At 49.9% G+C, this 17,366-nt stretch overlaps 1 protein-coding gene across 2 annotated transcripts; it reads left to right on the top strand.

The window, feature by feature from the left end:
- Positions 1 to 178: 178 nt before the first annotated feature.
- LOC115384591 (fukutin-like) lies at positions 179 to 7,139 on the top strand. 2 transcript variants are annotated; one of them, XM_030086843.1, is made up of 7 exons: positions 179 to 429; positions 4,825 to 4,875; positions 4,966 to 5,199; positions 5,269 to 5,415; positions 5,484 to 5,614; positions 5,680 to 5,812; positions 5,913 to 7,139. In XM_030086843.1, the coding sequence occupies exons 1-7, from the start codon at positions 328 to 330 to the stop codon at positions 6,090 to 6,092; spliced, it is 978 nt and encodes a 325-aa protein (XP_029942703.1). In that variant the 5' UTR covers positions 179 to 327; the 3' UTR covers positions 6,093 to 7,139. The 2 variants fall into 2 exon arrangements, with proteins under 2 accessions (XP_029942703.1, XP_029942704.1); XM_030086844.1 differs by having other exon boundaries at positions 4,969 to 5,199; positions 5,913 to 7,137.
- The last annotated feature ends 10,227 nt before the right edge of the window (positions 7,140 to 17,366 follow it).

The raw sequence follows: 17,366 nt of genomic DNA, 5'->3' as shown, positions 1-17,366 counted from the left end.
TTGTATGATTTATTGGCACATACATTATTTACTGGCCCATTTTTATATTTCTGAATATTTCTTTATATTTCTGTATTCATTTTTCAGTTTCGGTCCTCCACAGTCACGTGACACGTTGGTGAAGGCTTTTACTTTGAAGGTCCCGGCGGAAGTGCGCTGCTCCTTTCAGCGTGTTTAAACATGGCGGACGGCTGTGTCCGGCCCGCGGAGCTCTGAGGTTCTCTGGGGTTCTCTGGGGTTCTCTGAGGTTCTCTGGGGTTCTCTGGGGTTCTCTGGGGTTCTCTGGGGTTCTCTGGGGTTCCGGGTCCAGTCACGAGCGGCTCGCGGATGCCTCGTGTGAAGCGGACGTTGGTTTTAACGGTGCTGATCGCGTGCAGCTGCGCAGTGCTGCTCCTCCAGCTGCGCTTTCTGCGCAGACACGTTCATAAGGTGAGGGGCGCGTGCACATCCCGAGAAGCGCGCTTTCACGTGCTGTTTCCAAGGAGATGAGCGACACACACACACACACACACACACACACACACACACACACACACACACACACACACACACACACACACACACCATCCCTGACCATGATCCAGACCCGGGCCTGCTCCGGGCCGGTGTTCCTTTGAACGGACCTGTTCGTTGCGGACTCTTCATTCTGGGACTGATGTGTGACGAGAACGTAAAGTGAAGAAGTCATGACAACAAAAACTAAAACAAATCTCTGGACATCAAGACCTGACGAGTAAAAATGTGAGGAAAAGCCGCCGCTGGCCGCCGGACACGCTGGGTTTAACCATCCCCGCGCCGGGCTCGCTGGCTCCGGTCCGGCTCCGGTCCGGCTCCGGTCCGGAGCTGCAGCCCCGCAGCACTGCCGCTCAGCGCCGTGTGTGTTGTTGTGCTCAGTGACGTACAGAATGACCAGACCGCTCGCTGCTCGGCGGACAGCAGCGGCGAATCAGCGCTGACTTCCGGTAGTGGCAGAAGCTGAGGGGCGCTGTGGAATCCTGGGTAAATACAGACTTCAAGGCTGCTTGTCGTCACTGATGGGACAATATGTGTTATGTTGTGGCTCTGACTGTTAGCAGACAGTAAATCTCTGTCCTAGGCACGTTGTCATGGCGACCACAGCGCTGTTTAGCCTCACAGACAAGAAAAAACAGCCTGTTTCTATGGCAACCACACTCATAACAAACACAGAGCCTGTATTTAGAAATACAGCTGTATTTCGTATTTAGTATTTCATTTAAATACGACATTGAAACCAAGCGTAACGCAGCCACCGAGTTTCCAGTCAGTGAATAAAAAAAAACATTTGAGGAACAAATATGATTAAATTAAAGCTATAGTGCGTAACTTTTAAATGTCTATGAACGTCTGTTTTAGCCAAGCCACTACTAGTGGAGATGACAAAATGCAGATTAAGCCGATCGGCTCCTCTAACATGTCGCGGGGTTTTTCAATATATATATTTCTTGCTTTGCGTGTCGACCGGCGACATTCCCGCGCTGGCGAGCAGGAAATTACGCATTTTACGTCACAACAAGAAGGGAGGGGGAGGACGCGCAGAGCGTCTCATAGCAACAGGCTCAGCTCAGGCAGAATGAGGAAGCGGCATGGCGGATAATCCAAAGAAACGGCCGAGAAAGAGTCCTGGAGTGGATCCTACCACCAGAAAAAAAGCCTGGACGGTTGGGAGAAGGAAAGTGACCGACGGAGAAGGCAAACTTGTCGGGTACAAATTAGCAGGCACCTTGTCTCCCGTTTGTAATAAGCTATTTGCGTTTCTGTGGCAGAAAAAAAAAAAAAAAACAATAATTACCTCTTCGGAAGAGTCCGTCTTTTTTCACCAGCTGTCCTTATTCACACACAATAAAAACCGTTTCCAACGGTGATTGGCGCTGTGGAAACGCGAATCACTGTGGCAGATTGGGGAGGGGGGGGAACACCGGGGTGTACGTCATGTGGAAGCGCCGGCTTTATTGTTGTAAGAACGCAGAATTCCGCTAGAGGGCGACCGAAGTTACGCACTATAGCTTTAAAGCTTAGTTGATTTTTTTAACCCATTTTGCAATTATGATTTCCACTCTGTTAATAACTTAGCGACATGCATAATATATAAAATATTGAAACAATGATGTAAATATTTAAAATAAAGTAACAATAACAAGTTGTGCCTCTCAGTTTAAGTTACACATGGAATCAGATTACATGTTTAGACTATTTACCAACTAATGAATGGAAAGTATCTAGACCTGATGAACACAGAGCCTCTTCACAGTTCTGCCTCCATGAGGCTGCAGCAGACAGAGACCAGCACACCGTCATGACTGCTGGATGCTGATGCAGCGACTGTGCCCACAACAAATGCTTCATTCTTTCTGTAGCATCAGTGTTTCACTGCATGGGCTCTAAACATATTTGAACCAATGCCGAATAAGAAAGTTAGTGTGTTAAACAATTTTTCTCCAGTTCAAATGATTCAGTAGGTCTTTCACAGCGGCTCAGACCCACAGACCTTGGACTGGTTGCTCTTTTCCTCCCACAAAAATGCCCATAAAAAGTTCCTGGAGGAGCAACTCTTGCAGTCAGAACACACACATTATTTATGTAATACCTTAACATACACGGAGGTTTTCCAGAGTAAAATGTAAAAAATAAAGTAAGTAGTGTAATAAAAATGAAGTCAGTTTAATCAGAAGAGGTTCATCGAATACAATGGACACTCATTTCTAGAATAATTAAAACTGAGTGAAACAGCCAAAGGAAGACAAGAAATGGAGAAAATGAAAGCATGAAACACAGTAAAGCAACAAAAATAGAAAAGTTTATTTACAGGACATGACAGAAGTGCTCACTGACATATTGAACTGAACTGAAAGTCCTTTATTTGTCCCTCATGGGGAAACTGCAGGGTTGCAGCAGCAAAACAACGCGGAAAGAAAAATGGAAAAATATAAAGCCAACTATACAAGAAAAAGTTAAATACAATTTGTATGTAAAATTAGGATAGATATAATTAAATAAGCAACAGGAATATACTGACCGACACAACTAAGTATTAAATATAAATTAAATATAATGTAAATACAGATTAAGACATATATAATTAAGTAATAGATATAAACTGACAGATATAAACTAAATATAATTTACATAAAGATCTAAGACAGATATAATGAAATAAATAACAGAGATAAGACAACAGACATGGTGAGTGCTCCGCAGTAACGTCTGTACTTTTCAGTGTCAGATATGATCATGCCGTGCTGTTCACCTTCTCAAACAGATTTCTAGTTCATTTACATTTTCTGATGACAGAAGCAGCCTTGTCCTCCGTCAGCAGGTCAGGAGCTCCTGAGGAGAACCTGCTCAGCTGCAGAAGAACCTCCAGAGCTGGTCTGGCTCTCCTGGCTGCTGTTCTCAACGGATCTCAAGCTTGTGACTTGATTCCAACACAGAAGTTTACTGTATCTTGGTAAATCACCAAACACAAAGTCACACACCGTGCTGGATCCCGCTCTGAATCCGCCTTTTGCCACTACCGGAAGTCAGCTGCGATTTGCCGTCTCTCAGGGGACAGCGAGCGGTCTAGTAATTCTATACGTCATTGGTTGTGCTGCTCTTCTTCTTCTTCTTCTGATTGGAGCTTTTTCTTGCAGGTTGTCATTTGTTGTAAGAATTACAGAAAGAATCTCAAGTTTATGTATTTAAAATTTTTCTAACAAGCTGTAAATATTCCTATTTATGATACAAGAGTCATATGATACATTCTAGATTTAGATATCTAAACATAATTAAAGATATGCCTACAATTGAGTTTTTACAACCGTGACAAATATCCTTCTGCACTCCTGCTGCTGTGGTTTTCTGTTGTGTTGTTTTTATATGTATGTTGATGAAGCACTTTGCCCAAGACAAACTTCCCACTGGGACGATAAAGTTATGTATCTGTCTATCTATCTGTCTATCTATCTATCTATCTATCTATCTGTCTATCTATCTATCTATCTGTCTATCTATCTGTCTATCTATCTATCTATCTATCTATCTGTCTATCTATCTATCTATCTGTCTATCTATCTATCTATCTGTCTATCTATCTATCTGTCTATCTATCTATCTGTCTATCTATCTGTCTATCTATCATCAAGACTAAAACTAAGACTAAAACTAAAACTAATTTCCACAGACTAAATTTTAACTAAAACGAAACAAAACTAAAAAACTAAAATGTCAGAACTCTGCTCCAGAGCTGAGCTCTGGAGCAGAGTTTAGCCTGCTCCGGGGCTGAGCTCTGGTCCAGAGTTTAGCCTGCTCCGGGGCTGAGCTCTGGTCCAGAGTTTAGCCTGCTCCAGAGCTGAGCTCTGGTCCAGAGTTTAGCCTGCTCCAGAGCTGAGCTCTGGTCCAGAGTTTAGCCTGCTCCGGGGCTGAGCTCTGATCCAGAGTTTAGCCTGCTCCAGAGCTGAGCTCTGATCCAGAGCTTAGCCTGCTCCGGGGCTGAGCTCTGGTCCAGAGTTTAGCCTGCTCCAGAGCTGAGCTCTGATCCAGAGCTTAGCCTGCTCCGGGGCTGAGCTCTGATCCAGAGCTTAGCCTGCTCCGGGGCTGAGCTCTGATGAATGTTCTGCACAGTAAAGGTTTTGTTTTTGAAGCGGTTCCAGTTCTGTTCAGAGTGAGAAGAACCCTTTTCTGAATGTTATCATCACAGCCGGGCGAGCAAGAGGGGGTCAGGGGTCAGGGGTCATCAGTTAGGACTGACAGCTGAAGGTCAGACGGTAACCTGAAGTGTCCTGCTCGCTGTCCAGCGTTGTCCTCACCGTCTCTGTCCCTCTGCAGCCTCACATCCTGAACCCAGCAGGTCAGCTGACCACCGGCCACGGCCAATGGGTGAGTCCGTCTTTTGCGCCGTGGCTCTGGCTGACGGCGTCCCCTGATGTCCCCTGATGTCCCCTGATGTCCCGCCCATCTTTGTCCCAGCAGCAGACCTTGAAGAAGTTTCTGGAGCTGGCGCAGCGTCACAGAATGCCCCTGTTCCTGGCGGATGTGGCCACTCTGTCGCACCTCACCCAGGATGCTTTGCAGCAGCACCAGGGGCCGCCGCCGCCCCACCAGGGGCCGCCGCCGCCCCACCAGGGGCCGCTCTGCAGCTTCCTGTGCAGCGGCCGGCCCGTCGCGGCGTTCGCGCTGCAGGCTAGCCGATGGAAGTACGATGTAAGTGTTGCATTTGAGGGGCGAGGCAGGTGTAGGAGAAACCTGATGTGTGTGTGTGTGTGTGTCCAGGCTGGCTTCCTATTGGCTGCTGAGCAGAGAGGCTTTGAGCTGATGGAGTTCCGAGGAGAGGATCCTCGATTGGCCAGTTTTGACAGCCTATCAGGGGAGGAGATCCCGCTGCACTTCCTGTTCCGCCTCCACGGCTTCGTCATCCAGGTGGGTGGAGCAACGCCCGAGCCGCCCGGCTGCTGTGGCTGCGGTTGTCATGGCGACCGTGTGTGCAGGTGGTGTTCCTGTACGAGCGCAGCGGGAACTACCTGTGGCACGGCGCCCTGCGCCTGAAGGCCGGCGCCGACCGCAGCTTCGCCCCCTTCACCCTCCTGGACTACGGACGCCATGCCGGCGCCTACGACAGGTACGGTGTGTGTGTGTGTGTGTGTGTGTGTGTGTGTGTGTTTTGTGACGTGTGTGTCCCTGCAGGCCGGAGCTCGTCCTCACCGTGCTCGATGGCCTCGACGTTCGAGTCCCACGCAACGTGTCCCACTTCCTGGCACAGCAGAGACACGCCCACTTCCTGGAGTGCCGCTACCGAGAGGCGCGCGGCTTCCTGCAGGTGAGCCGCCGGGCGCCGCCGCCGCCGCCGCCGCCGCCGCCGCGCAGCACGGAGGACCCGGGCTGCGGGTGGGCGGAGCTAACCGCCCGCTCTCCACCAGCTCTACCCCGACGACGCCTCGCCGCCGGCCCTGGAGTTCCGGCGGAAGGCCAAGGCCCTGCTGCACCTGGCGGCCCGGGCGCTGGCCCGGATCCACGTCCCGTTCTGGATCAGCAGTGGAACCTGCCTCGGTGAGCCGCCACCCTCACCCTGCAGGCACCCCATGACCCCTGACCCCTGACCCCTGACCCCTGACCCCTGACCCATGACCCATGACCCCTGACCCCTGACCCTTGACCCATGACCCATGACCCATGACCCCTGACCCATGACTCATGACCCATGACCCATGACCCCTGACCCATGACCCCTGACCCTTGACCCATGACCCATGACCCATGACCCATGACCCCTGACCCTTGACCCATGACCCTTGACCCATGACCCTTGACCCATGACCCATGACCCCTGACCCATGACCCAGCTGACTGACGGGGCTCAGCAGGAGTCCGGGTCTGAAGAACTCGCCTCCTATCGGACTGAGAACACAGTCGGCACGAAACCCAGTCCACCAGGGCTCACCATGACCCCTGACCCCTGAACCAACTGCACCATGACCCCTGGGACGCTGGGGGGACCGGGAGGACCAGGACGGGGGGGAGGGGTCAAGGATCACTTGGGGTCCGGGTGCAGCCCCTGGTGCAGCTGGGGTTTTTTGACGCCTGGACCTGGTCGTTGGCGAGTCAGGCTCCTGTTCTCACTCAGACCTGGTCCAGCTCGGAGTCCACAACAGTCTTCATTTTGTCAACGAAAACTTAAACTTAAACTATTCGTTGACGAGCCTTTACTCCGTGATTAATTTGTGACGAGAACGTAAATTTAATGAGTCATGACAACAAAAACTAAAACAAAACCTCTGAACATCATGAACTGACCAGGAAAAATGTGACGATAAAGCTCCGGTCCGGCTCCGGTCCGGCTCCGGTCCGGCTCCGGTCCGGCTCCGGTCCGGCTCCGGTCCGGCTCCGGTCCGGCTGGACCAGGTCACGGCTCCGGTCCGGCTCCGATACGGCTCCGGTCCGGCTCCGGTCCGGCTCCGGTCCGGCTGGACCAAGTCACGGCTCCGGTCCGGCTCCGATACGGCTCCGGTCCGGCTCCGGTCCGGCTCCGGTCCGGCTCCGGTCCGGCTGGACCAGGTCACGGCTCCGGTACGGCTCCGGTCCGGCTGGACCAGGTCACGGCTACGGTCCGGCTCCAATACGGCTCCGGTCCGGCTCCAATACGGCTCCGGTCCGGCTCCGGTCCGGCTCCGATATGGCTCCGGTCCGGCTCCGGTCCGGCTCCGATACGGCTCCGGTCCGGCTCCGATACGGCTCCGGTCCGGCTCCGGTCCGGCTCCGATACGGCTCCGGTCCGGCTCCGGTCCGGCTCCGGTCCGGCTCCGGTCCGGCTCCGATACGGCTCCGGTCCGGCTCCGGTCCGGCTCCGGTCCGGCTGGACCAGGTCACGGCTCTGGTCCGGCTCCGATACGGCTCCGGTCCGGCTGGACCAGGTCACGGCTCCGGTCCGGCTCCGGTCCGGCTCCGGTCCGGCTCCGGTCCGGCTGGACCAGGTCACGGCTCCGGTCCGGCTACGGTCCGGCTCCGGTCCGGCTCCGGTCCGGCTCCGGTCCGGCTGGACCAGGTCACGGCTCCGGTCCGGCTCCGATACGGCTCCGGTCCGGCTCCGGTCCGGCTCCGGTCCAGCTCCGGTCCAGCTCCGGTCCGGAGACGCAGCACCGCAGCAGCACTGTTTTCTGTTGTGCTTCTCTTCTTCTTCTGTGATGTTTTACGGCAGCTTGCGTCCCGTTGGCTGCATTAGCGCCACCTGCTGGTCGTTATGATCGGAGCTTTTTTCCTGCAGGCTGTCGTTTGTTGTAAGAATTTATAGAAAGAATCTGAAGTTCATGTATGTAATTTTTTTCCAACAAGCCATAGATCTTCATATTTATGATACAGGAGTTATATGATACATTCTAAGTTTAAATATCTGAACATAATTAAGGAAATGCTGACAGTGGAGTTTTTACAACCGCGACACGAATCCTTCTGCACTCCTGCTGCTGTGGTTTGATGTTGTGTTGTTTTTATGTGTATGTTGATGAAGCACTTTGCCCAAGACAAACTTCCCACTGGGACGATAAAGTTATGTATCTATCTGTCTATCTGTCTATCTGTCTATCTATCTATCTGTCTATCTGTCTATCTGTCTATCTGTCTATCTGTCTATCTATCTATCTGTCTATCTATCTATCTGTCTAACTGTCTATCTATCTATCTGTCTATCTGTCTATCTGTCTAACTGTCTATCTATCTATCTATCTATCTGTCTATCTGTCTATCTGTCTAACTGTCTATCTATCTATCTATCTATCTATCTAATTTACTGCAGTACAACAAAACTGTCAAATTTCATCAAGACTAAAATTAAGACTAAAACTAAAACTAGTTTCTACAGACTAAATTTTAACTAAAACAAAACAAAACTAAAAAACTAAAATGTGACTTGAACTCAATCTAGTCTTTGGTGAGGGACTAAAACTAAAATGAAATGAAAAATTCATGTCAACATTTCCACTCGAGACCCGACTGATTCAGCCGAACTTCCCGGGGGCCGCGGCTCGGGAGCGTCAGCGACTTCCTCTCTGCAAACTCGCTCCTTTCGGCTCTATTTTCCGTCCGTCGCCAGCGTTACCGTGACGTGGCTGACGTCACGACCAAGATGGCGGCGCCCTGTCGGAACGGCGCCTTGGCATCTGCTTAAAGAAAAGTTTTCTGCTAATTGAACGATGGAACTGACTGAAGCACAAAGGGAAAAGGAGGCGATGGCACCGAAGAAAGCAACAGCTTTGGAGGGCGACATGCAGGAAATCCGCAGGTGGCTGGACAGCCTGTCCGGGGAACTCGCTCAGGGAACCCTGCAGCTGTCAAAACTCGTGCAACTGTTTGACGACGTGAAACAACTCAAAGAAGCTGTTGTTGACAAAGACAAAACTATAACGGAGCTTGAAAAGAAGATGGACGACTTAGAGCAATATACGCGCACGGACGATGTTGGAATTACCGGATTCAGCATTAAACCCCGCTCGGACGCCAAAGCCGCAGCGGGGGGAACGTCGGCGAGGATGCCGACTGCTGACTTGCTCTCGCTGGAAATGCAGGTGGTAAAACTTCTCGCTGATAAGGATATCCATCTGGAAAGAAATAACATCGCCGCGTGTCATACTCTCCCGAGGAAGGACAAAACAAAACCTGTTGTAATCGTTCGTTTTGTGAATCGCAAACTCAAAACTGAACTTCTGCGGCAAGGTAAGAACCTGAGAGGTTCTGAATGAACAGCTGACTGAAAAGACTGCTGAAATCGCTCGGATTTTAAGGATAAACGACAAGATTAAAGCGACCTGGACAAGGAATTGCAAAGTTTATGTCCAGACGAAAGGAACGAGCCCGGAGCAGACCAAACTTCTGTTGGTGAGAGACCTCAGAGACCTGGACCGGCTCACATGAACGGGGTCTGACCTTTTCGTGGATGGATGAACCGTGGAACAAACTGTGGGATTATGGGAACCTTGTTGAACAGGCTCAACTTCAGAAGAAGGGGGGACTCGTAACTTTTCGGACTTGATATCGGGGTCTTTGATATGGGTGTGTGTGTGTGTGAGTGAGTGTGTGTGTGTGTGTGTGAGTCTACTTTATTTTGAAACAAATTATGAACCGGGATGAAATCTTAACAGATGCTTTTGACATCTTGAGGGATTTCGACCTCTCTGAGGATGACACATGTCCCAGTGACTCACATACTTTGTATGATGATTTGAATCCCAATACACGACTACTCTGAATATAAAAGTAATGAGTTGGGAAGTGATATAGATCCAGATCATCTTTTCTATGACACCGTTGTGAATGATTGTAAATACTATAGTGATGAGCAGTTTGAAGAGATCCGTACCAGTGGAGCATTCACATTAATCCATATTAACAGTAGAAGTCTGTATAAAAATCATGATAATATAAAAGAATACTTGAGTAAATTTAAAAAACATTCAGTGTTGTAGCCATGTCCGAGACGTGGTTAAAAGATGAAAAAGATCTTAATGTTGAAATGGAAGGATATGAATTATTTCCATTGAATAGGAATTGGAAGAAGGCAGGTGGTGTGGCTTTGTACGTGGATACACACTGGAGGTGTAGTATCGTTGATAGTAAGACGACTTCTATAGACGGATAACGGAGTGCATCACTGTGGAAATTGTACTTGAGCACCGCAGACAAATTATTGTAAGTTGTTTGTACAGAATGTCAGGTTCCTGTGTAGACACATTTAATCAAAATGTTGGGAATTTGTTTAACAATGTAAATGCAACGCATGTTTTATGTGGAGACTTTAATATAGATCTTCTGAAAACTCCAAAAAATGTAAAAACTTCCAACTTTATAGCAACAGTGTACTCTAATAACTTCTCCCCACTTACCGTCAAGCCTGGTGGAGTTACTGTCAAAACAGCCACATTGATTGACAACATATTTATCTACAGCCGGCTTGCTTGTAACGGATATTAGTGATCATTTTCCAGTTTTTAGTGTCTTTCATGGGATGAGGTCTGTGCTACCTTGAACCCTGATCTGGCTTTTGATGCTTTTTGGTCCACTTTTACCAACCTGTACAATAAACACTGTCCTTTAAAGAGGCTGCATCAGGAAAAATTCACTTTCTGTATGTTTCAACCTTGTTCTATAGTTCTGTTCTCACCCAAAACTCCCCAAAGCGTTTTTTTCCTTCATGCCTGTGTTTGAGCTTTCCTGGTGTTCCTGCTGCTCAGAGAGGAAGCCCCTCCCACCCTGAAAACACTCTGGTTCCCATTCACGTCAAACAGAGAAGATGCCCCCCCCCCCAGGCCCTCGGCAATCGGCGTTGCTGCTTTTTGTAACTCTGATTATGGAGATAAACTTTAACCATCGTCTGAAAGCAACAATCAAGAAAGAGCAACAGTCTGGAGGGTCTGGAGGGTCTGAAGGGTCTGGAGGGTCTGGAGGGTCTGGAGGGTCTGAAGGGTCTGGAGGGTCTGGAGGGTCTGAAGGGTCTGGAGGGTCTGGAGGGTCTGGAGGGTCTGGAGGGTCTGGAGGGTCTGAAGGGTCTGGAGGGTCTGGAGGGTCTGAAGGGTCTGAAGGGTCTGGAGGGTCTGAAGGGTCTGGAGGGTCTGGAGGGTCTGAAGGGTCTGGAGGGTCTGGAGGGTCTGAAGAGTCTGGAGGGTCTGAAGGGTCTGAAGAGTCTGGAGGGTCTGGAGGGTCTGGAAGGTCTGGAGGGTCTGAAGGGTCTGGAGGGTCTGGAAGGTCTGGAGGGTCTGGAAGGTCTGGAGGGTCTGAAGGGTCTGAAGAGTCTGAAGGGTCTGGAAGGTCTGGAGGGTCTGGAGGGTCTGAAGAGTCTGAAGAGTCTGAAGGGTCTGGAGGGTCTGAAGAGTCTGGAGGGTCTGGAGGGTCTGAAGAGTCTGGAGGGTCTGGAGGGTCTGAAGGGTCTGAAGAGTCTGAAGAGTCTGGAGGGTCTGAAGGGTCTGAAGGGTCTGAAGGGTCTGAAGAGTCTGGAGGGTCTGAAGGGTCTGGAGGGTCTGAAGGGTCTGAAGAGTCTGGAGGGTCTGAAGGGTCTGAAGGGTCTGGAGGGTCTGGAAGGTCTGGAGGGTCTGGAAGGTCTGGAGGGTCTGAAGGGTCTGAAGAGTCTGAAGGGTCTGGAAGGTCTGGAGGGTCTGAAGAGTCTGAAGGGTCTGGAGGGTCTGAAGGGTCTGGAGGGTCTGAAGGGTCTGGAGGGTCTGAAGAGTCTGGAGGGTCTGAAGGGTCTGGAGGGTCTGAAGGGTCTGAAGAGTCTGAAGAGTCTGGAGGGTCTGAAGGGTCTGAAGGGTCTGAAGAGTCTGAAGAGTCTGGAGGGTCTGAAGAGTCTGAAGGGTCTGAAGAGTCTGAAGAGTCTGGAGGGTCTGAAGGGTCTGAAGAGTCTGAAGGGTCTGGAGGGTCTGAAGGGTCTGGAGGGTCTGAAGGGTCTGGAGGGTCTGAAGGGTCTGAAGAGTCTGGAGGGTCTGAAGAGTCTGAAGAGTCTGAAGGGTCTGAAGAGTCTGGAGGGTCTGGAGGGTCTGAAGGGTCTGGAGGGTCTGGAGGGTCTGAAGAGTCTGGAGGGTCTGGAGGGTCTGAAGAGTCTGAAGGGTCTGAAGAGTCTGAAGGGTCTGGAGGGTCTGAAGGGTCTGGAGGGTCTGGAGGGTCTGAAGGGTCTGAAGAGTCTGGAGGGTCTGAAGGGTCTGGAGGGTCTGAAGGGTCTGGAGGGTCTGAAGGGTCTGGAGGGTCTGGAGGGTCTGAAGAGTCTGGAGGGTCTGAAGGGTCTGAAGAGTCTGGAGGGTCTGGAGGGTCTGAAGGGTCTGGAGGGTCTGAAGAGTCTGGAGGGTCTGAAGGGTCTGAAGAGTCTGAAGAGTCTGGAGGGTCTGAAGAGTGAAGAGTCTGGAGGGTCTGAAGGGTCTGAAGAGTCTGAAGGGTCTGGAGGGTCTGGAGGGTCTGAAGAGTCTGGAGGGTCTGAAGAGTCTGGAGGGTCTGAAGGGTCTGAAGAGTCTGGAGGGTCTGGAGGGTCTGAAGGGTCTGGAGGGTCTGGAGGGTCTGAAGGGTCTGAAGAGTCTGGAGGGTCTGAAGAGTCTGGAGGGTCAGGAGGGTCTGGAGGGTCTGAAGGGTCTGGAGGGTCTGGAGGGTCTGAAGGGTCTGAAGAGTCTGAAGAGTCTGGAGGGTCTGAAGAGTCTGAAGGGTCTGAAGAGTCTGAAGAGTCTGGAGGGTCTGAAGGGTCTGGAGGGTCTGAAGAGTCTGAAGGGTCTGAAGAGTCTGAAGAGTCTGGAGGGTCTGAAGGGTCTGAAGAGTCTGGAGGGTCTGGAGGGTCTGAAGGGTCTGGAGGGTCTGAAGGGTCTGAAGAGTCTGGAGGGTCTGAAGAGTCTGAAGAGTCTGAAGGGTCTGAAGAGTCTGGAGGGTCTGAAGGGTCTGAAGGGTCTGGAGGGTCTGGAGGGTCTGGAGGGTCTGAAGAGTCTGGAGGGTCTGAAGGGTCTGAAGAGTCTGAAGAGTCTGGAGGGTCTGAAGAGTCTGAAGGGTCTGGAGGGTCTGAAGGGTCTGGAGGGTCTGAAGGGTCTGGAGGGTCTGGAGGGTCTGAAGGGTCTGAAGAGTCTGGAGGGTCTGAAGGGTCTGGAGGGTCTGAAGAGTCTGGAGGGTCTGAAGGGTCTGGAGGGTCTGGAGGGTCTGGAGGGTCTGAAGAGTCTGGAGGGTCTGAAGAGTCTGGAGGGTCTGGAGGGTCTGAAGAGTCTGGAGGGTCTGAAGGGTCTGAAGAGTCTGAAGAGTCTGGAGGGTCTGAAGAGTCTGAAGGGTCTGAAGAGTCTGAAGGGTCTGGAGGGTCTGAAGGGTCTGGAGGGTCTGAAGAGTCTGAAGAGTCTGGAGGGTCTGAAGAGTCTGAAGGGTCTGAAGAGTCTGAAGGGTCTGGAGGGTCTGAAGGGTCTGGAGGGTCTGAAGGGTCTGAAGGGTCTGAAGAGTCTGGAGGGTCTGAAGGGTCTGGAGGGTCTGAAGAGTCTGGAGGGTCTGGAGGGTCTGAAGGGTCTGGAGGGTCTGGAGGGTCTGAAGAGTCTGGAGGGTCTGAAGAGTCTGGAGGGTCTGGAGGGTCTGAAGGGTCTGGAGGGTCTGAAGAGTCTGGAGGGTCTGAAGAGTCTGAAGGGTCTGAAGAGTGAAGAGTCTGGAGGGTCTGGAGGGTCTGAAGAGTCTGAAGGGTCTGGAGGGTCTGAAGAGTCTGGAGGGTCTGGAGGGTCTGGAGGGTCTGAAGGGTCTGGAGGGTCTGAAGGGTCTGAAGAGTCTGGAGGGTCTGAAGAGTCTGGAGGGTCTGGAGGGTCTGAAGGGTCTGGAGGGTCTGGAGGGTCTGAAGAGTCTGGAGGGTCTGGAGGGTCTGAAGAGTCTGGAGGGTCTGGAGGGTCTGAAGAGTCTGGAGGGTCTGAAGAGTCTGGAGGGTCACGAGGGTCTGGAAGGTCTGAAGGGTCTGGAGGGTCTGAAGAGTCTGGAGGGTCTGAAGAGTCTGGAGGGTCTGGAGGGTCTGAAGGGTCTGAAGAGTCTGGAGGGTCTGAAGGGTCTGGAGGGTCTGAAGGGTCTGGAGGGTCTGAAGAGTCTGGAGGGTCTGAAGAGTCTGGAGGGTCTGGAGGGTCTGAAGAGTCTGGAGGGTCTGGAGGGTCTGAAGAGTCTGGAGGGTCTGGAGGGTCTGAAGAGTCTGGAGGGTCTGGAGGGTCTGAAGAGTCTGGAGGGTCTGAAGGGTCTGGAGGGTCTGAAGGGTCTGAAGAGTCTGAAGAGTCTGAAGGGTCTGAAGAGTCTGGAGGGTCTGGAGGGTCTGAAGGGTCTGGAGGGTCTGAAGAGTCTGAAGAGTCTGGAGGGTCTGAAGGGTCTGAAGGGTCTGAAGGGTCTGGAGGGTCTGAAGGGTCTGAAGGGTCTGGAGGGTCTGTAGGGTCTGACGGGTCTGGAGGGTCTGAAGAGTCTGGAGGGTCTGAAGGGTCTGAAGAGTCTGGAGGGTCTGAAGAGTCTGGAGGGTCTGAAGAGTCTGAAGGGTCTGAAGAGTCTGAAGAGTCTGGAGGGTCTGGAGGGTCTGGAGGGTCTGGAGGGTCTGAAGGGTCTGAAGAGTCTGGAGGGTCTGGAGGGTCTGAAGAGTCTGAAGGGTCTGAAGAGTCTGAAGGGTCTGAAGAGTGAAGAGTCTGGAGGGTCTGAAGGGCCTGAAGAGTCTGAAGGGTCTGGAGGGTCTGGAGGGTCTGAAGAGTCTGAAGAGTCTGGAGGGTCTGGAGGGTCTGAAGGGTCTGAAGAGTCTGGAGGGTCTGGAGGGTCTGAAGGGTCTGAAGGGTCTGAATGGTCTGGAGGGTCTGAAGGGTCTGGAGGGTCTGGAGGGTCTGGAGGGTCTGAAGAGTCTGAAGGGTCTGGAGGGTCTGAAGGGTCTGAAGGGTCTGAAGGGTCTGGAGGGTCTGAAGGGTCTGAAGGGTCTGGAGGGTCTGAAGGGTCTGAAGGGTCTGGAGGGTCTGGAGGGTCTGGAGGGTCTGAAGAGTCTGAAGGGTCTGGAGGGTCTGAAGGGTCTGGAGGGTCTGAAGGGTCTGAAGGGTCTGGAGGGTCTGGAGGGTCTGAAGAGTCTGAAGAGTCTGAAGAGTCTGGAGGGTCTGGAGGGTCTGAAGGGTCTGGAGGGTCTGGAGGGTCTGAAGAGTCTGAAGGGTCTGGAGGGTCTGGAGGGTCTGAAGAGTCTGAAGAGTCTGAAGAGTCTGGAGGGTCTGGAGGGTCTGAAGGGTCTGAAGAGTCTGAAGGGTCTGAAGAGTCTGAAGAGTCTGGAGGGTCTGGAGGGTCTGAAGGGTCTGGAGGGTCTGGAGGGTCTGAAGAGTCTGAAGGGTCTGGAGGGTCTGGAGGGTCTGGAGGGTCTGGAGGGTCTGGAGGGTCTGAAGGGTCTGCGCTTGGTGAGTTTCTAACAGGAAAAGACATTTTGCGTGTAGAGAAGCTCGAGCTAAAGAGCTAAAGCTAGCCAGCGTATTTGTTTTGAAGCTCTGATTGGTTGAAGTAGCTGTCAGTCAAAGTCCACAGGGGCAGAGGCGGGACTTCAGTGAAACGGAGCGTTTTCTCTTCCGGGTTTCAGAATTAGCCCCAGAAAATCTTTTATTTCACACAAAATGACTTTCCCTTAGCACCAAAAATAAACTATGACCATGTTAGAACCATTTCTAGGGTTTGGACGAGCTGAAGAAGCAGGACACAGGTCCTTTAAAAAAACAAATTATTACAAAAAGTCAGTCACAAGAAAAGCCGTGGATCACAAAAGGTCTGGCAAAAGCATGTAAGAAGAAAAATGTTCTTTACAGGCAATACATAAAACACAGAACTGAAGTTGCTGAACAAAAATATAAAACATATAAGAATAAGCTAATAAATATAACTAGGGAAAATAAGAAGAACTATTATCATAAGTTACTGGAAAAGCATCAAAACAACACTCAAGGTACTTGGAAAGGACTGAATAGAATAATAAAGAAGGGGATGAAAACAAACGAACTACCAAATCATTTTATAAGTAATAATAAAGAAATCACAAATTCCAAAGAAATTGCTAATGCCTTCAATGATTTTTTTGCTAATGTCGGACCCTCCTTAGCAGACAAGATTGCACTGCCTAAGGATGAACAAGAAACTACCTCCAATATAATTACTCAAAGCTCAAATTCTCTATTCCTAAAAGCTGTTGATGAAATGGAAATAATTGGTATTGTACACAAATTCAAAAACAAACGATCAACTGACTATGGCGACATGGATATGACGGTGATAAAAGAAGTTAGACACGCTATAGTAGCTCCGTTTACATACATATGCAATCAGTCATTTGTTACCGGTATTTTTCCCAAAAACATGAAAATAGCAAAAGTAATCCCTATTCATAAAAATGGTGATAAACATTCTTTTACAAACTATAGGCCAATTTCACTTTTATTACAATTCTCAAAAATTTTAGAGAAATTATTTGTAATCAGGCTGGACAGTTTTGTTGAAAAATACGATATTATATGTAACAACCAATATGGATTTAGATCAAACAGGACAACCCTAATGGCAGTCACGGCTCTCAGCCAGGATATTGCAAGAGCAATTGATAATAAAGAGTTTTCAGTTGGTGTTTTCATAGATTTAAGTAAGGCTTTTGACACAATCGATCACAAGCGATTGTTAAAAAAGCTTCTGCGACACGGAGTCAGGGGTGTAGCCTATGCTTGGATTGAAAGCTGTTTAAGTAATAGAGAACAATACGTCCATTACAATAATCACAATTCTGAGAAACATTCAATGACACATGGGGTTCCCCAAGGCTCCATATTGGGGCCCAAACTGTTCATTATGTATATATATGAATGACATTGCACAAAATGTTAAAAAACTAAATTGTTTACTTTATGCAGATGACACAAGCATCTATCGCTCTGGATGTGACCTGCATGAACTCATGAAAACTGTTGAAAAAGAGCTTACGCATTGAAAGAGATGGTTTGATATAAATAAATTGTCAATGAATTTAACTTGAACAAAATTCATTATTTTTGGAAATATCATTATCAAAACAACCTCAAAATTAATGATGAAGTAATCGAACGAGTACAAACTTGTGAATTTTTAGGTGTCACAGTTGATGAAAAAGTTTGTTGGAAGCCACACATAAATACTATCAAGTCTAAACTGGCTAAAACTATTGGGCTATTAGGGAAAATGAGGTCAGTGCTAACGAACAACTCACTTAGATTGCTAAACAATTCTCTAGTCCTTCCTTATCTGAGCTATGGAGCTGAATTATGGGGAAACAATTATCAAACAATTGTTGATCCAATATTCTTGCTTAAAAAAAAAGCCGTCCGAATCATTAATCAAGCATCATTTTATGCATCAACTAATCCTATCTTTGCCTCTGTAAAATTACTAAAAAT

The sequence above is a fragment of the Salarias fasciatus genome, unplaced genomic scaffold (genome assembly GCF_902148845.1).
Source record: "Salarias fasciatus unplaced genomic scaffold, fSalaFa1.1, whole genome shotgun sequence".
Classification (NCBI taxonomy): Eukaryota; Metazoa; Chordata; class Actinopteri; order Blenniiformes; family Blenniidae; genus Salarias; species Salarias fasciatus.
Note: the sequence above shows the minus strand (reverse complement) of the source record. Positions and strands in the feature narration are given on the sequence as shown.